A 22,984-nucleotide genomic window follows, 5' to 3' on the forward strand; every position below is an offset into this window, starting at 1 on the left:
AAATAAATTTCGGTTCCGCTTTAATTTCTAAGGAAGGGCCATGCCTCTGCCACACCCGTCAGCAGAAGATGATCCTGCTGCAGGAACAGTCTTGCTAATGGCTGCCTTCCTGCTTACCACACCTCAGCCTGATCAAGTTGTTATGTAAAGAGAAATGTGTTTGCAATAAATATCTGTTGGGAATTTCAATCAGGTTCCAAGGGGGGAGAAAAACTGCCTGTCATCAAGACACTTGTAGCCTAGAAGACAGAGAAACAATCAGAAATTGTTCTAGCTGGAATTGAGTCTGCACTGGGTAAGTAGTTTCTAACAGGAGCATGCACTTATTTCTAAAGGAGAGGCACAGGAAATATTAAATGCCTTGCTTGAGGAAGTGATGCTGTACTTGAGTGCTGTGTTCTACAAATGGATGGATGGTAAGGGGATTTCGGTTGAGCAAGCATCATAACAAGGCTTGGAGTGAAGATACAGTAAGTTCAGAAGACTGCAAAAATCTGGGTAAGGCTATAGCAGAGGGCTTGTGTATGCAGGGTGGGGACCCATTAGTACAGAGTCCCGGAGGAAGCATGGGACAATCATGAAGCCTCCTGTGCGGAAAAGTGTCTAGTTCATGCTTTTAATCAGGCAATTACATTTTCCTGGGTTAAGGACTGTCACATTTTCATCGGTCCCAGCTCCAAACCTTTGTCTTGTATGTAGAAAACTGCCCTTGATTATAATGTTAGTGGGGCTCAGTAGCCCCCGAGTATCTCTTCTCTTCCCAGCCTCATACAGCCGGGGACGAGCGTGTGGCAGGCTTAGCCAAGGAGATGCTTGTTCTGGGTGTAGAGTTTATCTGCGGTGGCCCACAGCGAAGGCTGTCAGTGAGACCCTCTGGTTCCAGTGATGTTCAGCATAGTGGTAATGCTTCCTGGCCAGGTGATTTCTATCTAGTTTTAAAAGCTTCCTTATCTTCTCCCTGTTTTCCAAGTTCACTCATCCAGCTTCTTCTTATTTATGTGATTCCACCTATCACTTTCAAAGAAACCCTTTTTTTTTTCTTTTGGTTAAAACACCCCAAATTGTTATCTAGTATTTATAGCCTTAGGAGTCTAGTAGAAAAAGATATCAAGACCAGAATTCCATTATTGACATCAGATTGCTGGGAAATGTGGAGAATTCATATTGCTTATCTGTATAGCTTAGGTAAAAAGGCAGTCAGAACCCTGAAATTATTCAGAGATAAGAGTTTGAAAGACAGTGACCCGTAAAAATGGGACATGTCACCTGTATAGTTACCGGAAATGACACATTTCCTGAGGGTAAGGTTTTGAAAAAAACAGACAATGTCCCCTGCATACAAATGAGTTCCATTCCGAGAGTGCATTAGTAAGTCCGACTTGTTCATAAGTCCAACAAAGTTAGCCTAGGTAACTAACCTAGTTAACAGCCTAGCTAACACAATTGGCTATATAGTATACTGTACTGTAATGGGTTTATAATACTTTTCACACAAATAGTACACACATAAAAAACAAACACACACAAAAAAATTCTTAATCTTACAGTACAGTACCTTGAAAAATACAGTAGTACAGTACAACAGCTGGCATACAGGGGATGTCACGCACGTCTGCATCTTTGAAAGTTCACAAGCTGAAGGTTCATGTGTGGGGGACTTACCGTATAGCTATTGTCACAGGAAAGTATGAAGGGCATGAAACAGGACTGAAGGGCAGAACGGCTGCTTCTAAAGGCCTGTAGAACAGCTGGACAAGAGACAATGACAAGTTCAACTCCCCAAATTCTCAGCTCAAGTTTGGGACTTGAAAGATAGAGGCTTTATAAAGTTATTTTTTAATTATTTCTTGTCTCCTTATAAAGAGTTAGAACACTGATCTGGAAAAAGAGGGCCACCCAAGAATTGGCATAGGGATTAGATAATAGGATACAGATGAGAAGGCATGCTGGCTATTCCCATCCCCATTGAACCTCCTTTGTTTGCTGGAAGAGCCCCACACTCCTTGATTTGTAAAGCAATTCCTTCCTTTTTGAAGATGCAGCTAGCTCCTCAACTCAAGGCATTCACTTTAAGAAGGACTTTATTCTTTTCATGCCCCATTCTTCTTAGCCTTCAATGATTCACACCTACAATAAGAGGGAGCAATAGGGTATCAATTAGAAAGTAAAATCTAGGGATGAAAATACTACTGTAAATGAACTACAGGAATTTCCTAACTTATATTGGCTAAGTATTGGAAAAGATGGATGGATTCTGAAGGTACTCAACCAAGGAGAGAGAATGATAGTGTTAAATCAAGCTGAATTTAGTTATATGAGTGTACTTCCAGACACTGTGAATTTATTAACATAGTTTAAGCAGCTGGGAGTCTGCTTGCTGAAACACCTACCGCAAAATGGAGCTCCAATAGAAGCTACATGAAGTGAAATTGATTCCTTGGTATAGTATAGAAGCACAAAATCAAAATTTTCATAAAATGGAATTCTTATATTATATGATAAAATGAGTTTTTATTATGACTAATCCATGCAGCCATCTTCATCAATTGAGACATATATTGGAGAGGGGAATACCAGTATCTTTAAAAAGACACTAGTGATGCCCATGGACTGATGGTGGAAAGCATAGCAATGAAAATTGATTCCGTGATTTCAGGGACAAAGGGCAAATCTGGAGGGGAAGAGATAATGAAGTGTCATTTAACTACCAATGAGTAAAACAGATACATTTTCCATTAATAGATACCAGGATCAGTACAAAGTCAGAACAGTCTGATCCAAAAAGAACTTAACACCCAGTTGAGATTTAGATTTCTGGGAATGAAAGAGATGTGAAGTTCTCTGTGGAGCTATTTGATTTGTGAAATTAATAACCCACCAGAACTGCTCATCTGAGCCTTGGGTGAGCCATTATGACATATGATATGGAATTTCTAACCTCCACTGAATTTTTAAAACTTATTTAAATCACGGACCGAGAGCTACGGGAATGAAAGAGAGGGCATCTTGTCTTAAATAAGTACTTTGCAAAGATATCTCAAGTGTGTGCTACCATTTTTTTTTCTTTTCTTTCTTTTTCTTTTTTAAACTTAGTCTTCCCCTAAAAGAATCAGAGCTCATTACCAAAGTAATTGTGCCCTGTGGGAAAAAAATACGGTTTTGAAACACAACTAACTTCTGGGGACACAGGACACTTCTGCAGCCCACTGGTGAGGGTTTTTTGATGTTAAAATGACAAATGGAGAATTTACCTTTATCCTTTCCCATATTCATGTCCCAAGTTCTTGTATAGCTGCAATAGATGACCTCAAAAAGTGATGGATTTCTCACATCAGCTCTGTAACCCATGAAAAAGGAACATTCTGATTGGAAAGTTGAAAATTGCAGTGCTTTCTACTCCTACAAAAGTTGTGCATTGCAGAGCTTTCTACTCCTATAAAAATATTAAATTAATAGCAATAATGCGTCAATAAAAATCAGGAATATGAGTGCCATCTTTAACGACGTAGGAGTGCAGGGCTAAGGATCCTCAGCAGATTCCCACTTGTGTTTAGTAGTGGAAGGAGAGTTTGAGAAGATAAAAATGGATTTTCCAAAGTTTAATTAGATGGCAACTTCTGTTGCAACTGCTGTTCCATATGGGGTCCAAATCATTAGAGCTCTCAGTACTTTGTATAAAGCAACTGATCTGAAAAATGTCTTTCTCCTCTATTCCAATAAACAAAATTACTAGAAGCAGTCTGTTTTCTTTCACCAGGCAGGAACAGTAACATAATTTTGCCATACTGGTTCTGGATTGTGTTAACGCCTTGGCTTTGTACCCCATTCTAGTCTGCAGAAATACCATCTCACAGCTCATCGTGTGACACAAACTTGAGGGTAAATTTATTAGCTAGATACATTAATTAGACTCTTGAATGCCAGCGCATTGGAGCCAAATATAATAGAAGACTATTGGGCTGTCAAGTTACTGATTTATTAAAAAGATAAGAGGCCTAAGGAAAGTTGGGCTAGCTCTCTAAAGTGAGGACTATTTGCTGAACCACGTCTCCATGACCACTAGGGACATGGATAGTCTCTTTGAATTTTGGAGGCCACATATTACTACATGAGAGTCTGGTGCTGAGAAGCTATAAGATTTGAGTTTGTCCCATGGCAAGAGAAGGCTCTCCAGACAGTTGAGGTCTCAGTGATTCTGCTACCTTTCACTCGTCAGATTAAATGATGTTTACAGGGTATATAGGAGGTCAAGTTACTATGTGTAGCCTGTGGTAAGCCGTAATAAGAGAATAAAACCCCTAGCTTTCCAAAGCAAGGGTATGCTTATACTTAGCAAATAATTACCGTCCTTTTAAGGAACTGAACCCAAGGGGAGGCTAAACAACAATTTGATGTTAACTCCTCATAGATATAGTATTATCTGATCTAGCTAGCCTAATCTGAGTTGCTCAGTAGTGCAGATTTGGCCAGCACATGATATAAATGAAAATGCAGCCAAATAGGTCCCAGGCTTGTGGCACTGCTGTCCCTTCCCTGCAGTCCCACTTGTGACCTCACGGCAGCTTTCTCTATGACCGGCTGATTGAGAAGCGTATAAACGCGATTAAATTATAATCGACATTATATGATATGAGGAAACCAATGGAGAGTGACATGCGGCAGCAGTGTAGGTCGGACCAGGCTGCCCTGGGAGGGCAGTTTGATAAGAAGCTAAGGAGAACCAGAACACATATGTGACTCAATGGATCTCCTCAACATACTGCAGACATTATGAGTCTAGTTCTCACTATTCTGATGAAATGCCGTCTTGTAAGAGACCTCTTCTGAAGTGCTTTGGAGGTGAGTTTTAAACTAATTAGCTTTCAAGTTGCTCACTTCCCGTTATCTTAGTATCCTCTGAAGGTCGGTTGTGCTAAGGTGGAACATTGTAGAAATGAAGAGAGCTTGAGAAGCTGGAGGAGTACAATTCTAGAGCAGATTGGTTCTGGGTGGTTGGTAACAGAGCTCCCCCAAGAATTACAGAGATATTTTCATTTTTATTTTTTGATTAGGTATTGAAAGTCTTCTTGTAGAGTCTTAGAGGAACCGGCACCAGAGAGAGTCATAAATATCAAAGTCAAATCAAAACATAAATAGCTTATAAGTGACAGAGTTTGCTACTAGTTTCAGATAAATTTTGGACAGCATAGCCTCAGGATGCTTCATATACGAAAGCTAAACTATGCATGGAAGTGTATTTGCTATTTAGTCACAACTAAAAAATTCATGTTAGCAGTATTAATAAAAAAAAATCAAAGTTATAAAAAGTACACTAAGAATAGGCTTTGACTTTTCCAATACTCAACGTGTGTGTGTGTGTGTGTGTGTGTATAATATATATAAAAAAGAGAGATAGAATACCTGATCATTGGCTGACAAGTGCTATTGATTCTCATATATCTTCTAGTTAGATTGTTAGTGCTTCCTCTTAAGTATCAAAATTCAGCAAAGCACCATCAGATATGTGAGGAACGTTTCCAATATGAAATACCTCTATAGGTCAAATCAGCTAAGAAAAAAGATATCAAGGGAAATAAAATTCTTGCAGGGAGCAGAAAAATCTCACAATGCTATCAAAACCTTGTCATTTTTAATCTCATTTTAAATGAGATGAGATAGTAATTACATAAAAAAAGGAATGCTTTAGGAAGGGAACAACCAGAGAACAAGTTTCCAATGTAAATACATGATATATGATATAGAAATTTTAAAGAAGACAAAATTAAAGAAATCTGTTAGAGCATAAATTTTTTTTTGATAATGGAAATAGAAGAGATCAAAGATCTGTAACCAGGAGGTGCACCATCTAAGACTTTCAAAAAAGGAAAATAGAAGAAAATTGATGGACCATATGGACATGAATTTCCAGATTGAAGGGACTCCCTGGGTACCCAGTGAGTGACTGAGATACACCTTCTCAACACATATTGTAATAGTTCAGACACTGAAGATGAAGGGAAAACCTCAAAAGTTTAAAGAGAGCAAAAAAGGGTCACATTCTGAGAACTGAAAATTACAGTTTTATCAACCTTTTCCATTTCAACTCAAGAAGCAACAAGACAATCACTTTCTTGAGTATTTTCAAAATTTGGAGGGAACATTATTTCAAATTAGAATTGTATCTAGTCGAAATATCAGTTAAGCGAATGGGCTGAGTAAGCATTTTATAAATGTGAGTTCACAAAAAAAAAGAGAGAGAGAGAGAGAAGTAACTCAGGTGCATAGGAAATGATCAGAGACTGTGTTCCCCCAATGCTGTGGAGTTAACCAAGAGAGAACAGAACACAAGATTCAGAAAGTAACAAGGGATCTAACCCAGGAGATGGGTGAAGGAAGTCCAGGACCATGACAATCCCACTGGCCCAGAGAGCAAGGGATCTATTATTCATAAATGTACTTTAAAAGATAGCACTTTGTCAGACAGCTGATTTTGCTGTTATTTTTTTGTTTCTTGTTTTTAAGTGTTGTTGATTTACAATGTTGTGTTAGTTGCAGAGGTACAACAAAGTGATTCAGTTATACATATATACACAGGTCTATTCTTTTTCAGATTCTTTTCCATTATAGGTTATTAAAAGATATTGAATTTGCATTAGTTTTTGACACCTTAGGTAAGCTTAGTTAACACTTGAAGAAAACTTATAATGGAGACTCACTTCATGAATTTTTTAAATGCTGGATGCAAAATAAAGGCCTATTATGTAAAATACAATTGAACTGAATTTGTTTTCATCAAACGAAACAGCTTTTTGTAGATTGTAGGGGAAGATTCCTAGAGCCAGCATTAACTATGAGACCACTGAAATGTGCCATAAAGAACTTAAAAATTATCATTTGCCAAATTTGCTTAGGTTGGTTTACAACAGCAAGCAAACTAGATTAAAGTAGGAGGATATGGAACTCCAGGAGAACTATCTCCCAGGAGAAAAAAAGTGCACTTAATATTTCTAGCTTTATTCATTCACTTTTACCATGTTCTAAGTGCTTTAAAAATATCATCTCATTTAATTTTCATAACAACCCTATGAGGGGGTGTTATTAATATAATTACTTACATTATTGTTATCCTTAATTTACAGATGAGAAGACTAAGGTAAAGATAAATACTTGTTCAATTTTTCGCAACCAGTAAATAAGAGAGATTTATTCAAACCAAAGCAGAACTGACTTTTCACCAGCACACTATGTTACCCCTACCCTCTGGGTGCAAAATATTTCCAAAATGGTTTTATAATTCTGTTTGAGAAATAATTCTGTTTTGGAAAATATTAGGGACATAGATATATATGTATAGAGAACATCATATATATATATATGGCAAATAAGTGCAATACAATGAACAAATTAAAATAATTTGCACTGTTTTCTTCAGCAGTAAACAATATTTATATTGTGTGATAACATGCAGTAAATATTTAATCAAAGTTTGCGGTATACATATATTAGGAGTTATTGGAAGGAATCATGGTTGCGGGGGGGGGGGTAAGAGTGGGACTGAGCAAATACGTTAAATCTTCACCTAATAAGAAAATAATTGGTGTTTCAAATGGATAAGTTAAACAAAAAGTACAAGCAAGAATACTGAAGTAAATATTAAAAGAAGTCCATAATAGAGTTGCAAACAATGGGCTCTCGGGAGGGGAATTCGGTGGGGGGTGGGGGCTTGCTTAGCTCATTATCAGTTTTGTAGTAATTTTGACCTTTTAAGTGTGTCCTTACTATATTTTAAATGTATTATTTTGAAAAAAATTTAAATACACATGTATATACATGTGTCAGCTATATATTTTAATGGATTCCTTTTATATTTTTAAATTATTTGACAGTATTTAAATAGGCTAAAATTGATCTATGAACAGAAAATTATTTCTCTTAGCAAATGTACAGTTAGTTGGACAAAAACATGGGTCCTGGGAGCACCTAATAGTCCAACTATTGCTAAACAATACCTGTGCCAACAAATTTGAAGTTCTTCCAGGGCTTTGTGTCTTTTATGCCCTCATGTGTTGCCTTCTTTTTGAAATGTCAAGGATCCTTTGGAATGTAACAAGACAAATTCCCCAGTCTAAGACAGTTTAGCAAAACATCCTCTTTTACTAAGAAGTGGAAGCAAGATTAGCAAATAGGAAACATCAAAATGTGTTAACAGAAGGAAAACAGGTTATGTCAACAAGACCTTAACTCCATCTCAAGTTTCTAGGACTTCTCTGAGGGAGGCCAAGATACCGACTATTACAGTCTCTGCTGAAAGAAACTCCTGGGCCATCTGACATGTTCACCTTCCTTATCTTCTTTGATTTTCAAACAACCCTTCATAGTCGTCATAGCAAGTGTGTCATGGGTAGCCTTAGGCTGATGATGGTTAAATAACCTGTGCTGCTCAAACAGCTAGTAAGATGCAACAGGAAAACTCTAACTCACATTTTTTGTTACCATATTTTGAAGGCTCTTCACTGTTTCTATTCACATAGTAGTTATGCTGATTAAAAAAATCAGTTATCAAAATGATAAATGTGCCCTATGTGTTTATTTGTTCATTTGCTCATTTAGTAAATAGTTATTGGATACCTACCATGTCCAAAGCCCCATGGACTTCTAAGAATTAGTCTGTCATTAAAAAGATAATGCCAAAGCCACATCCTTATATGTTAGGCTTCATTTTTCCCTCTTAGCAGAGTCATATAAGACTGGACAGAGTCTTCCATTAATTCTTATAATAATTAGTATGATTCAGATATTTGTACCATTGTGTTAATTTATTGAGCTTCCATTTAAGCAGTTCCTAATGAAGAGTTAAGTCCCCATCCTCCAGGAATCAGTAATCAAAGAAGGGTAGATGGAATTGTTATGGGAAAAGTCAAGACACAGACAAACAGAGATTATACTAGCAGTGGAAGACATCCTATGTCTTAGTCTGGAAACAATGATACCAAACCCAGCAAGCATCATAGATGGTCAATTTTTATTTATATCATGTCTCCCTGGGTCCTTAAGATGGGATTGCTGTTGTATGCTCACAAAATGAGATGGAAGAGTTGAGAATGATTTCCAGATTTCTGGTTTAGAAGACTGAATAAGATGACAGTGTCACTCAAAAGTATAAAGTGACAAGAGCAGTTAAAGGGAGATAGTGAATTTCATTTTAGATATTTGGCTGTGAGACCTGCAACAGGAGACGTCTAGAAAGTAAGTGGATACACACATTGGAGTGCAGGTTTTCTTCCAGAGGCTGGATTGAAGAAAGAGCCCCACGAGTCATCATTATAGAGGGATTGCTGGAAATCTTGGAATCATTTCAAAATTTTTGAGATCTTAGAATGTCAAAGAGATTTAAATGCTAGAAACACTTTTTAAAAAACTGTTAGAGGAAACAGAGAGCTTCAGAATATAGATAGAGAAGTCACAAGGAAAGGGGAGGAAAAACTAGGAGAGAATATAGCCTGAGAAACATTTCATTAAAGGGGTGGGCCGGCATTGCCAAAGTCACAAGTCAAGTAGGCGAAACACTAAAAGACTTCACTAGATTAGTAAATATGAAGGTTGTTGCGGGGTTTTTTGTCAGTACAATGTGAGGGAAGCGGAGGGATTAGAAATGCTATTTTGGTGCGTGAATCATGGGTGGAATGGTGAGCAGGGAGCGGAGATTGGACACAGCCAGTGTACGACTCTAATTTTCCTACAGTGGACATGTAGTAACATTTGTGTAATAGAATTAAGAAATGACTAAAATAAGCTTGGCTAAAAAAGAAAATCAAGATATAAGAGAGTAACTAAAGGGGACCGTGCAGATTTGGAGATCATCTGTTGTTTATCTCCTGAGGGTTTAGAAAAAAAAAGAGAAAATTGCAGTTGAGAGAGATCATTATTGTGACAAAAGCAAATAACATTGGAATTTTTTCATAAAATATGATAGGAGTGTACCTGTTGGGCTACGAAGAGATAGTATCTGAATTAGATCTGAGGCTATCAAAGCCCTTAAAATTAAAGGTATTTTTCCAGTTGAGAGTGTAGGGGCTAATGCTACAGAAAGGCTAACATCTCCTAATAATTTATCAACAAACAAGGGCCAACCTTATGAGGTCATCCAGCGCTATGTTGTAGATGACAAAACTGTGTTTAGGAGAAAGGAAGTAGGTGGTTCAGAAAAAGTTTTTTGAGTCCAGTGCTCTCCCCTCTTCACTGTGTTCTATCTTTGATAATATTTCTGTGGGCAGTGTTGAATGCGTGATATCAATACAACTTCCTTTTCTCAGAATAAGGTAGATTTTGAAAAACAAAATGATTACAATCAATTAACAGGATCATATATGAAAATGAGATTTTCAAAAATGTTGTCTTTCCTTAAGAGGCATAACCTTTTTTTTTTCAAATACAAGAATTAGAAGACATATTGTCTTAAACTTATATGTTAAAGAAAAAAAGAACAGTACAACAGAATGTCCTGTAATGGCCTAAATGCAAAACATCTGTTATAGGAGGGAAGAAAATGTCATTTTAATAATTCTTTGGAATAAAGCTCCCAATATGAAATAGAGACACAAAAATTATTTCCATAAAACAAAGCATAACACCATATTTAGTGCTAACATCAGGTAGAGCTTTCCAGATTTCATTTTTAAACTTTTCAAATCTATTTTTCTACCTCTTTTTCCCTTGATCAAAAACAACATATCTAAATAGAATCCCAGCATGTGTTTTACACAAGTAAATGAATAAGATATTCCCATATAAACAGCAAACATTGGCCTTTACGTCTTTGTATCCAATTTTTAAAAAAGATCATCTAGGGGAAAATGCTTTAAAATCTCTCTCTCATACTTGAAATCAAAACTGCTTTTAGTTTCTTGCTGTTAGATCAGTGCATTACAATATCTTTGGGACTGTGAACTCAGAGTGAAAATTGCGCTGACTTTTTGTTAGAGGTTCTTGAGATTAAAGTCAGAATTTCCGGGGCTGGGCTGCCTAGGTACTGAGGTGCTGTGGTTGTTGGAGGGGTTAAAGCTGGCGCCATGGATGCATATATATTAGGGAGGATTCATAAAAGCACGACAGTGGAGCCTGGGTCAATCCATTACCATGAATGAGCAGTGACCAATAGAAAGGGAAGAAGAAGATCCAAGAAAACTGAGGTAAGCGGTGTTCTGAAGCTCTGGCAAAGTGCAAACAATAGATCAAAGGTGTTCATAGTGACTGGTCAGAGGCGATTTTATTTTTTCTCATAGGAGCCTTGACAGAACAAAATAAAAGCAAATTCTTTTAGTCAAAGTGTTTTTTGTTTGTTTGTTTTGGTTTTTCTCTGTTTTTCCTCCTTAACTGATTTTAGCAAACTTCAGATCCAGACACAGGACTCAGCGATACATTCCTGGACAGCAAGGTAAACTATTTTACACTTTTCAAAACTCTTAAGAATTCAAAGTTATGATTCATCAGAGGCAGGGTTACAGCTTCAATAACTAAGGCAAATCCCTATCCTGAAAAAAAAAATAATGTTTTAATGTGTCTCTGTTGGAAGATGACCAGAGCAGCATTCTGCAATCGCAAGAAATTTGACAGCTTGTGGAAGCAGCCCTGTGCTTCTCATTTCCCTTGATTTAGTGGCAAAATCGAAAGATCAGCATTTCTAAATGATGCTGATTTTATCTTTTCCTAAGGAATCAGTAAAATTTATTTGGTCTTTATTACCAAGTGTTTGAACTAAATATACCTTGGTCAGAATGTTACTGTTATATAGATATATATATATATTTTTTTCCTGTTAGGATAGTTCTTTGTTCCCATAACGTTGTTGAAACTACAACGGGGAGAGTTTATGTCTTTTAAATGTATCACATATCAGTAAGCATTAATCTTTGCTCTGTTAGCAGCCATACTGAAAATATGGAGATCCACCTGTATCCTAAGCATGTTCTTTATTTTGTTTTGTTTCTTATCAACCATAGTAACACTACTTACTTATGTAAGTGTGACATATATCTGTATCAATGTCTATACCTGTATCTATTTAGAGAGAGTTTCATAATCCAAATTTCTTGGCTAAACAACTTGATCCTGTACTTAAAATATTAGAAGACTTTCCCTAAACCCCCAAGATAAAACTTACCTGAGAAGTTGAGCAACAGAGCAAGAGATTAATCACACATTTTTCTTCAAATCCTAAAACCTTCCTTCACAAAAAACTGCTAAACGTTCTCTGATCTCGCTATTTCTTTGGTTCAAGGGCCAAAGAGCCTGGGAAATCTCATCCAGATGTTCTGTTCATTTAGGAGTAAAAGTAAAAGCACATGCTTACTTCTTAAGAACAACATAGACTCTAAATCTGAGTTATTAAAAGATCACTTTTTTGTACTCGTGTTCAGCTCTGGGTTTCAGTTAACTTTCTTGCATTAAATAGCTTGAAATGGAAAAGCACTTAGAGTTCCTAAAATTGGCTTTTTCTTTCTCAGTTTTCATTGTGACTGAGTTAAAACCAGAAAGTTACAAGTTGGTGAGTCAGTTTCAGTGTTCGCAAAAATGCTTTGCAGTTAGTGCCCACTGAATAGATGGGTGTTCGTCGATAACTGTGTATAAAATGCTGACATGTCTTTACCTTCCCTCCACCCCCACCCCCACCCCAAAAAGCAATGTCTATCTATCATTTTGGGGCATGCAGTTATCTACAGGTCAAGATCTTTAAATGTGTAACAATCGTATCCCTTACTCTAGGTATTATAATGGCCACCACAATCTGTTTCATCATCTGGATGTTATTCATAACAGATACTGTATGGACTCGAAGTGTGAGACAGGTTTATGAGGCAACTGATCCAGAGGACTGGATGGTGTATGACTTCGATTGCCCCAGGGAATGTTTCTGTCCCCCCAGCTTCCCTACTTCTTTGTACTGTGAAAACCGGGGTCTCAAAGAAATCCCTGCTATACCGTCAAGGATCTGGTATCTTTATCTTGAAAACAACCTGATAGAAACCATTCCTGAGAAGCCCTTCGAGAATGCCACCCAGCTGAGATGGATAAATCTAAACAAGAACAAAATAACCAACTATGGAATTGAAAAAGGAGCCCTAAGCCAACTGAAGAAGCTGCTTTTCTTATTTCTGGAAGATAATGAGCTAGAGGAGGTACCTTCTCCATTGCCAAGGAGTTTAGAACAATTACAATTAGCTAGAAACAAGGTGTCCAGGATTCCTCAAGGGACTTTCAGCAACCTGGAGAATCTGACCCTCCTTGACCTGCAGCACAATAAACTATTAGACAATGCCTTTCAAAGAGACACCTTTAAAGGACTCAAGAACCTCATGCAGCTAAATATGGCTAAAAACTCCCTAAGGAATATGCCACCAAGATTACCAGCCAATACAATGCAGCTGTTTTTAGATAACAATTCCATTGAAGGAATACCAGAAAATTATTTTAATGTGATTCCTAAAGTAGCCTTCCTGAGACTCAACTACAACAAAATATCAGACGCTGGCCTCCCTTCTAGTGGTTTTAATGTATCATCAATTCTAGATCTCCAACTGTCTCACAATCAACTCACAAAGGTCCCCAAAATCAGTGCTCATCTGCAGCACCTTCACCTCGATCATAACAAAATTAAAAGTAAGTAACCGTCAGGGGGTGTCTTTAACTAAAACATTCATGGTTATTGAAGTTATTCTATATCTTCTTTAAGAATATCAATAATGTTCGTTTTTTGCCAACTCTCATGCCCTTAGAATTTTTCAGTGTATGTTCAAGTTTTGTCTATTCACAGACGGTGTCAATGAACCAAGAAGTTCAAATATTCAAACTGCAGATTGAAAAGTGGATTTTAGTAATCTACAGAGGGCTATTACCTGTTGGAGAAACTAAATGTCTCTATCTTCTTTTACTCTGAAGAGATTCTGATATTTCTGCCTCAGTGGGCAGACTTATTGAAGAAAGTATACCAGGCACAAACAACCTCATGAATAGTAACAGGAGGGATATGATTTAAGAGGTATCAGGAAGGGACCTCTGTCCCAATACCTACAGGACAGCTGATGCCTACAATCACCCTAATTAGACTTTCTGCTTTAGATCAGTGGGTTTCTCACATTTGAGAGTACACAGATGGGTGGTCCCATCACAGAGTTTCTGATTGAGTAGGTCTGGTGGGACCTGAGACTTTTCATTTCTAGCAAGTTTCCTACGGGATACTGAGGTTGCTGTTCTGGAGACCATGCATTGGGAACCAATACTGTACTTTAAGGCTTTGCTCAATGAAAAGTGAAACAAATGTCCCTGGAAGCTGGCAACTCCTTAGGACGAATGGCCATCAACAAGGTAGAATTCCCACTCCTTTCCTGAAAATAGCTTTTGATAAGAAAGAGAGAGATGAGTGCAAAGTGCCTTGGAGGCAGAGGTGCCATGAAGGGAAGAAGTGATCATAGAAAGAAGGGGCTGGAGACATTAAAGGCAAACTTGACGTCCTCACAATTATGCCTGAGACATAGAAGTGGACAGTATCTTGGTCCAGCTACAGGGGATGGTAACAGCCTGGCAAGTATCCATGTGTGCTCCACCCTAGTACAAGCCCTTTAGGAAGATAATCTTGAGGAGGCTTCTGAAACAACCTTATAAAATACATTCCTAAAGTGAGAATCAGTTGGATGGTTTGTAGGAAAATAACACAGATAATTGTCAGAAGGTTGCACTGCCTGCTTAGTACTCACTAAACTTTTCTTTAAGCAAATAATTACATAAATATCCAACCTATAAGAATAGACTATTTTTGCACTGGGTATTCTTCAGTTATATATATAATTATTATTATTATTTTTTCCTAACAGCATACTTGAGCATAAAATCCAGCAACTAAGGAGCAGGCTGCTGCCACAGCAGTGATTTTTTCCATGGTGATGAGATACATTGTTTAATCTTGTAGTTAAAGCAAAAGATGCAACAGGAAAAAAATGTTAATAGCTATAGCCGTTGCACTGCATCAAACAGTAGAGCAGCCAACATCAACCTGAATAAATGTAATTTTTTTCTGATGAAAGTTCTGTGCTTCTGCATGTGTATTCCTTACCTGACAACAAAAGTCCCATAGATATTTGGTGTAGGAAGTAATTTAGAGGGATCCACTAGAGCCCTGTTTGTGAATTGGGGATTCCCCTGAAATGGGAATTTGAGAACCAGAGTGTTCAGGAGTGAGGTAGCAAAATTCAACACATAGTTGGGCACCTATGCTACCTACTCACATAGTTATACAAAGTTACACAAAGAAGAGAAGGACTCTGTTCTTCCTCCACTCATTTTAGAGAGTATTTTTTTTCAAAGTTTTCTCATATATTTCTATTTTCCAATCATTCTCATACCTTAATATGCATCAGAATCACCCGGAGGGCTTATAAAACACAGGATGCTGGGCTCCACCTCTGGATTTCCGACCAAGTAGGTCTGGGGTGGCGTCTAACAGTCTAGTTCCCAGGTATTACTGATGCTGTTGGTCCAGGGACCACACTTTGAGAACCACAGATTAATCCTCAAAAGAACCTTGTGTGCTATTATTAGGAATTTCTGAAGAGAGAAAAACTGAGGCTCAACTAGACGAGGATATTTTCCCAAAGACAAAGGGTAAGGATAACAGCCAGGACCTGAGCCTAACGTTTCCCATTTTAGGTGTTTTTTCCCACTTCAACAGTATTATCATAGCATATTTTTCTTCAATTCCTGGAATACAAGACTTAAGACAAATTTCTATCAATAGAGGTAAGAATCATCTTCACAGCAATCAGATTAACAAAGAGAAATTGATTTCCTTGCGTCTTAATGTAGATATCAAGCATGGTCATTTCTATATTCCAGGAAAATAAATGGAAAAGTGGAATTTCCCTGGCAAGAGTTCTTGGCTCCCCATTATATCACACTGTGTTATAACTGCTAAAGTACTTAGTGCTTCTTACCACAGAACCTACTCCAGTTGCTAATGAAGTGATTTCCACGAAACATACCTCTTGAAGAGTTGTCAGAATTTATAGGACAGTGAACTTCTCTTATCCAAAATGGTGGAAATATTTATTCCTCCTGAACATTTTAGGGAACTTTAAATTTGACAAAAATGTTATCTATGCAAACAAGTTACTTCTTGATACTCTCAGAAACATTATAATTTATGAAAATATAATTAAATTTAGAACACTTGTTTTTATATTCTATTTATTCACACATGCATGGATTATGGGTCATGAGGGTGATAAGGATAGGCGATACATCAGAAAGGACATAATCTCTCCAGTAGGCTAGGGACCCTGTGTAGTAGGAAAAGGACCAGGCTGGGACTCAGCTCTGCCACTTATTTGCTGAAATTCCTGGTGCACAGTACCTTACCACTGTTTCATCTGAACCACTATTTCAGCAATGTCCAAGGGGGAATAATAATGTTGCCCAATAAAGGCTATGTCATGATAAGGTGATAATATGTGTGAAGAAAAATACACTGAACACAATTTTTTTAATAAAATACAAGTCATTATTTTTAGCAGGTTGAATTCACAAAGTGGCATAAGATTCGAGCAAAGCACCCTCGCTGTAAGCATAAAATCCTTCAGTACAAGTCAGTGGGCACCAACAGGACACAAAAAGAAGGTCATTGCCAAAGTTAGGTAGGTCTTATCTTCTAAGGGAAGATCTCTTGCCCAAAACAGTTTCAAAATAGGATTTGAAGGGATTACATGGATTCATGGTTGAGATCAGCTATTATGCACACTTGTCAGAATTTTGCTGGTTTAACAGGCTTTCTCTCCTGAATGCTCCTAAATTTCAGTATAGACGTTGATGCCAAGGGCTCTGATCCAAGGCAGGTGCACGATTTCTCACATCCTAACCATGTGAAAAGGCTGACAGGATATTTCCTGGCTTGAATCTTTGTAATTCAATTCTTGGCAAATGTTTCCTTTCCAATTAAGCACACTTTAGTATGGAAATTCAAGATTGTTTTCTGCAAGTATCACATATATAAAGTCATATTAATTGTACTTTAAGAAAAACTCTCATCATGCACTACTAATTTGAGTGTTTGCATTTTTAAAGTAACTTTCAAGCACTTTCTCTAATAATAGACTGATTTTCTACCTTCGCATCCATCTACTCATCCATCCACCCATACACCTATCCATTCTTTCAGTACTAACTCTGAGCCATTGTTTCTACCTCTAATGCCTAAATATGACTTTTCTCATTCTACTATAATTGAATCATGCCCTATCTGGCCAGCTAAAGGAAGAAAACAAGTGATATATCTTATACACCTCTGTTTCCATCACAGCTTTTAACAATATGTCCTTTCTAGTGCTCTGTATTAAGTATAGCAAAATATGGACTGAGATGACTATGTGTACATTGCACATTTTATCAGGGTTATTTTTATAAAACAGATATGCATAACTTCTAACTTAAACAAAGAGGGTTTGTCTCTGCCACTTTCATAGACCAGGCCACTAGACCCTCCATAGGACTACTGTAATAGCTCTTGGTCTTCCCATCCTTAGTCTCTTATGTTCCAGTTCATTCATTCATGCTCTCTTTGTCTCTGTAGATGTGAACGTCTCTGTAATATGTCCTGCCACTCCTATCACACTGCCTGCGGAACAAGATTTCTTCAGTTATGGACCCCATCTTCGCTACCTCCGTCTGGATGGAAATGAAATCGAAACACCAATCCCGATGGATTTAATGACCTGCTTCAGGCTCCTTCAGGCTGTCATTATTTAAACACGTCTTCATCAATCTAAAATTGCTTTAATGAGTTCATATTTCTGACGTGAAATTTGATTACAATTCATAGGTTTAAGATAAAAATCACTTTCCTAATTGCTTATGGCCACCATTTTTATTTGTACAGCTTATTTTTTCTATTGAAAGTTGCTTTTCCCTATGAAATGTAGCACAGCCTGCTTCTCTTTTATTAATAAAACAGACACAGAGTTAAGATAGTTTATCAACTCAAAGATAGTTCCTTTCTGTCTCTCTCACAGCTTACTAATACCAAATAATGCAAATACATTGTTATGCAATAGAAAGGATATATTTGTTTGCAAATGTTCAAAATTGCTTATGCAGATACTATATCCACAGTATAAACACAACAATCTAACAAGAGGTAGGAATTTCTTGAGAAAATGAAAAAATGAGATTTCTTTATCATAATTATAAAGAAATAATAATTCAGGTTGTTTAGCTTTTGTAAGTATAAGTTTGGTATTTAGCTCAAGAATGGGTATGAAATGCATTGAATACTTTATAACAAGAAAATGCTAGTCATTTAATACCAAATAACAGAGCAATAGTCATTTTTAGTTCATTACTATTTCTTATACCTGCTGTTCTTAGATAAAGTACAGAGTACTCTAGCAATTAAAGTCATACATTTATTATAACACATTTCTGACAGAATCATAGTGTTTCAACACTTGAAATCCACTTGAGTTGCAAATTGTTCAGTTCTTATATTTGCCAGTGTTTTTTGGAGTTTTTAAATAAAAAAAGTGAACGCTTTCTAACAAAACAGAAGTAAAATATTTATTTCAGGAGGCTTATTCACAAGTTTTATTAAGAATATACTTTAATAAAAAGTGTTTAAGTAACAATTATTTCCATTTTTCTAGCATGAATATATTAAAATATATTTTCTCCTACCCATTTTCCTTTTTTATCCAGTGAACATAAGAAAAAATTTATATTCTAATCATTTCACATAATATACCTGTTTCTCATGATTCAAAAACAAAACAAGATTTTGTTAAGTAACAGTTTTCTTATATTTCTGATTTTGTTAGATACATTATTAACAATAAATATTCCATATAGATTAATACATTTATTTATATATTTTTCCAGACATTATTCTGAAAAGTCCTATAAATATATTTCATTAGAAAAAGGATCACGTGGGACTTCCTAGGTGGCGCAGTGAGTGGGAATCCACCTGCCAATGCAGGGGACACGGGTTTGATCCCTGCCCCAGGAAGATACCACATGCTGCGGAGCAACTAAGCCCGTGCACCACAACTATTGAGCCTGCGCTCTAGAGCTCACGAGCCACAACTATTGAGCCCATGTGCCACAACTACTGAAGCCTATGCACCTAGAGCCTGTGCTCTGCAACAAGAGAGGCCACCGCAATGAGAAGCCCACACACCACAACGAAGAGTAGCCCCTGCTCACTGCAACTAGAGAAGGCCTGTGTGCAGCAATGAAGACCCAGCACAGACAATAAAATAAATAATTTAATTAATTAATTAATTAATTTTAAAAAAGGATCATATGTATTTGTGAATCACCACATTAATGAAAGTCCAACATGTTCTTTAATCCAAGTCTTCTCAGAAACTTAATATGTTATTTTGTTATGTGAATTCCCAAGAAGAAAATATAATGTGCAGTATTGCCTATGTATTTTCATACCAAAATTTATCTGGGGGCAGGAGAAAAGAGCAATGAACACACATTGAACAAGTTTTTAATGCTGGCTGAAGGCAAGACATTAAGAAAAAGAATAATTTTAAAAGACTTCAAAGCACATAAAACAAGCTATGAAAATTATGTCATATAAAATTATGTCATATAAAAACGCAGGTAATCAGATATCATTAAGCTGGGGAAAAGAGCATGTTGAGACACACATAATAACTTTAAATATTTGAAAACCTGCCATGTGAAAAAGGGGATAACACATTTTCCAGGAAGCTCCAAAATGAAGAGTAAGTAGAACATATGAGTGAAATTTATAAGGAGCCCTATCTCATCACTAGCTAATGAAGAATTTTCTAATATTTGGTCAGAGTTACCCAGCAATGGAAGCAGCTTTTCCTGAGGTAGAGTTACCTACCACAGAAACTGTTCAAACAGACAGACGATTCAGAAGAAAGGATATAGCACAGGGAATTATACCCATTATCTTGTAATAACCTATAATGGAATATAACCTGCAAAAATACGAAATCACTATGCTGTACACCTGAAACTAACACAATATCATAAGTCAACTCTACTTCAATTTAAAAAAATGGTAGAAAGTATATGAAAAGAATTCCTGATCTGAAAGCAAAGTTATAAAATGTTCTTTTTAGACCCTTTCAACTCTAAGAATTTTCATCCTTGTTTCCTTTTTCTTTCTTCCCTTCTTTTATTTCATAAATATATATTGAGTGCCACATATATATAACGCACTAGATTATACTACACACGGAATATAATAGTGTACACGATTTACACTATAGTAGATGAGGCACAAATCAGCTAAATAATCACAAAAATATGCAAAATTTCATCCACGATAAGTGATATTAAGAGAGAGCCACATGCTGCGAAGGAATTTGAAAGGAGGATTCCCTAAAGAAATAATGGTTAAGGAATCACCTAAAAGATGAGACGTATTTAATTACACAGGGTAAAAGGGAAGAATGTTCCATGCAACGTTTAAGGAGCCTATAGTCCCTAGGAACGGTTTGGAAGTAACTGAAGAGTTTTAAGTCATAAGAGATTCTGTTCACTGAGGTAATATCATGAATTGGTAAAGAATATTAGTACTGAAGCTAAAATTGCTAAGTTCAAATCCCAGCTTCACTGTTTGGTGGTCCTGGGCAGAATCTTCAAATTTTCTGTGTTTCAGTTTCTCCCAATCTATAAAATTTGGATGAATAATAATATCCCCCTTATGATGAGAATTAAATGAGTTAGAATATGTAAAGCGCCTTGAACATTGCATAACACATGGTAAGTGATAAGTGTTTTTTATCATTGGGTGCATATGTATACAATATAAATAGAGATATGTACTATATGCATATGTATATATACACACTATATATATATATATTTATGTACATACACAAAAGTTTCTTCTTGGCTCAGTGAGTGAAACAACTTTGAGGGAACTAAGCCTAGATGTGAGGAGCTCTTTTAGGATTTTAATACAAATTAGAAAAAAATGATATTTCAAAGTATAAGGTCACTGATCACAGTGGTAGAAGTAGAGAGAAGTGGACAAATGTGAGAAAATCAGGAGGTAAAATTGTCAGGATTTGACGGCTGATTGGACAGATGGGAATGAGAGCAAGGAGGTGAGAAGGTTTCTGGCATGTGTAATTGGATGGATGGCAGTATATTTTCTAGGGAGCACATGTTTGGAAGAGAAGCTCATAAGTTTGCTTTTAGACGTGGTTAGTTTGGAATTATTTTGATTTATCCAAGAGGAGATGTCATGTCAGTTGTTGAATGAGGATTATGAAAAACCTGAATAGATACATAAACATGTGGGTTAAATTTTCTACATTTTATTGTATTTCCAATAATTTTGGAAGAATTCTGCATTTAAATATTCATGCTTACATGAGGTAAAACTGAGTCAGGGACAGAGGATGAATTAGGAGAATGTACACATGGCTCTAAGCATTGACAAATGAAGTTATGAGGGATCGAATGAGCTTTCTACCAGCAATTCTTTCATTTTTAATTTTTTTAATATACATACAAGTTACTAGAATGTCCCTAAAATTTACAAATAATCTGCTGTTCTCTTTCTTGATGTATACATTGTGACTGTTTAAAAAATCAAGAAGAGTAACTAGGAGATGAGCCCAAGCCATTTTTAAAGTTATGGGATCACAATAAATGCTCAGTCCCTCATTTACAGCCCTAACTAAAACACAGAACAAAACAAAACAACATTATCCATGATCTCTCCATGTAAATATCATGAACTTACCTCACAGGCAAAGAAAAAAAAAAATTCACTGTCCAATGGTATTGAACAATGTAGTTGAAAACAATAATGTTTAAAGAAGTACAGATGGACTTTTGGTAGGAAAAGCTTTATAACAGAATTGTTTCATTTGATTTCCCTTAAAAAAAGGCAAAACAAAAACAGAAACGAAACAAACAAAAAACTAGACAGAGCAACTGGCATGGTGGAAGAAAATTCCCAGATGACATCTTTGAAAAAATTGGTGTCAAAGAATCCAGTGAATTCCCCCAAATGGTTGAATGTAATGAATGTGTCTGTGTGGAGACAGATAGATGACGATAGATAGATATAGACAGATGATAGGTAGATATAGATAGATAGATAGATAGATAGATGATAGGTAATAGCTAGATGATAGATAGATGTTAGATAATAGATAGATAGATGATAGATGAATATAGGTAGATACTTAAAACTTAAAATGTGCTAAGAGCCAAGCATTGGCAAGGAAGGGTGTAAAATGTATTGGTTAAAGTTAGGATTGTATGTAACATATAAGGAATGAACTTTTCTTCATAAATTTAACCACAACATGTAGGTAAAGAATGTATAACTGTCAAATTAATATATAGAAAAAAATAGAATGATGAAGAGTATTTATTGAGTCCAAAAGAAAGCAAGAATAGAAAGTTTAAAAAAAGGACAAGTAGAATGCATATAATAAAATAGTATATTTGAAGCCATGTATATTGATAATTACCTGGTACAGTGGTTAGGAACTTGTACTTTAGGGGAAAAGACTGAGTTTCAAATGTTGCCTGTGCCATTTACTGACTCTCTGATCTTTGGAAAATGTCTTAACATTTCTAAGCATTGGATCCTCATCTGCAAAATAGGGAACAATATCAAGTATCTTACACTTCTGCTCTGAGGATAAGAGAGAAAACAGATGTGCAGTTTTAGTCACCTGACACATAAAAATACCCAATAACTGAGAGGTAGAAATTTCATTATTAGCAGGGACTCCAATACACAAAATTGCACACATTTTCTCCAAACCAGGCCATTTTACAAAGAAGGAACTGAGAAAAATTGAACTGATCCACGTTATGGGTTTTAGGTTTTAGTGACTGGAATTGAGGGTTAAGAAATGGGTCCAGTGAACCATGAAACTGAAGTTGGATAGTGAAAGAGATACAATCAGGAGGGAACAGATCAATTGGAAGAAAGAAGACTGAAGTA

At 36.4% G+C, this 22,984-nt stretch overlaps 1 protein-coding gene across 3 annotated transcripts; it reads left to right on the forward strand.

Moving 5' to 3' along the window:
• The first annotated feature begins 96 nt into the window (after nucleotides 1–96).
• KERA (keratocan) lies at nucleotides 97–18,133 on the forward strand. Of its 3 annotated transcripts, none has more exons than XM_057741048.1 (4): nucleotides 97–295; nucleotides 11,363–11,413; nucleotides 12,742–13,635; nucleotides 17,594–18,133. In XM_057741048.1, exons 3-4 carry the CDS (start codon nucleotides 12,750–12,752, stop codon nucleotides 17,767–17,769), a joined length of 1,062 nt encoding a protein of 353 aa, XP_057597031.1. In that variant the 5' UTR covers nucleotides 97–295; nucleotides 11,363–11,413; nucleotides 12,742–12,749; the 3' UTR covers nucleotides 17,770–18,133. The 3 variants fall into 3 exon arrangements, with proteins under 3 accessions (XP_057597031.1, XP_057597030.1, XP_057597029.1); XM_057741046.1 differs by lacking the exon at nucleotides 97–295 and adding an exon at nucleotides 401–498; XM_057741047.1 differs by lacking the exon at nucleotides 11,363–11,413.
• Nucleotides 18,134–22,984: the final 4,851 nt, after the last annotated feature.

Source organism: Hippopotamus amphibius, chromosome 7 (genome assembly GCF_030028045.1).
Source record: "Hippopotamus amphibius kiboko isolate mHipAmp2 chromosome 7, mHipAmp2.hap2, whole genome shotgun sequence".
Taxonomy (NCBI): domain Eukaryota; kingdom Metazoa; phylum Chordata; class Mammalia; order Artiodactyla; family Hippopotamidae; genus Hippopotamus; species Hippopotamus amphibius.

Bases quoted from the DNA above. Each gene is read 5' to 3' on its own strand.
- KERA (XM_057741046.1), top strand. From the start codon at position 414: ATGGTAAGGGGATTTCGGTTGAGCAAGCATCATAACAAGGCTTGGAGT. The intron at 11,414-12,741 runs GTAAACTATTTT...CCCTTACTCTAG, and splicing joins ATACATTCCTGGACAGCAAG to GTATTATAATGGCCACCACA. The intron at 13,636-17,593 runs GTAAGTAACCGT...TTGTCTCTGTAG, and splicing joins CGATCATAACAAAATTAAAA to ATGTGAACGTCTCTGTAATA.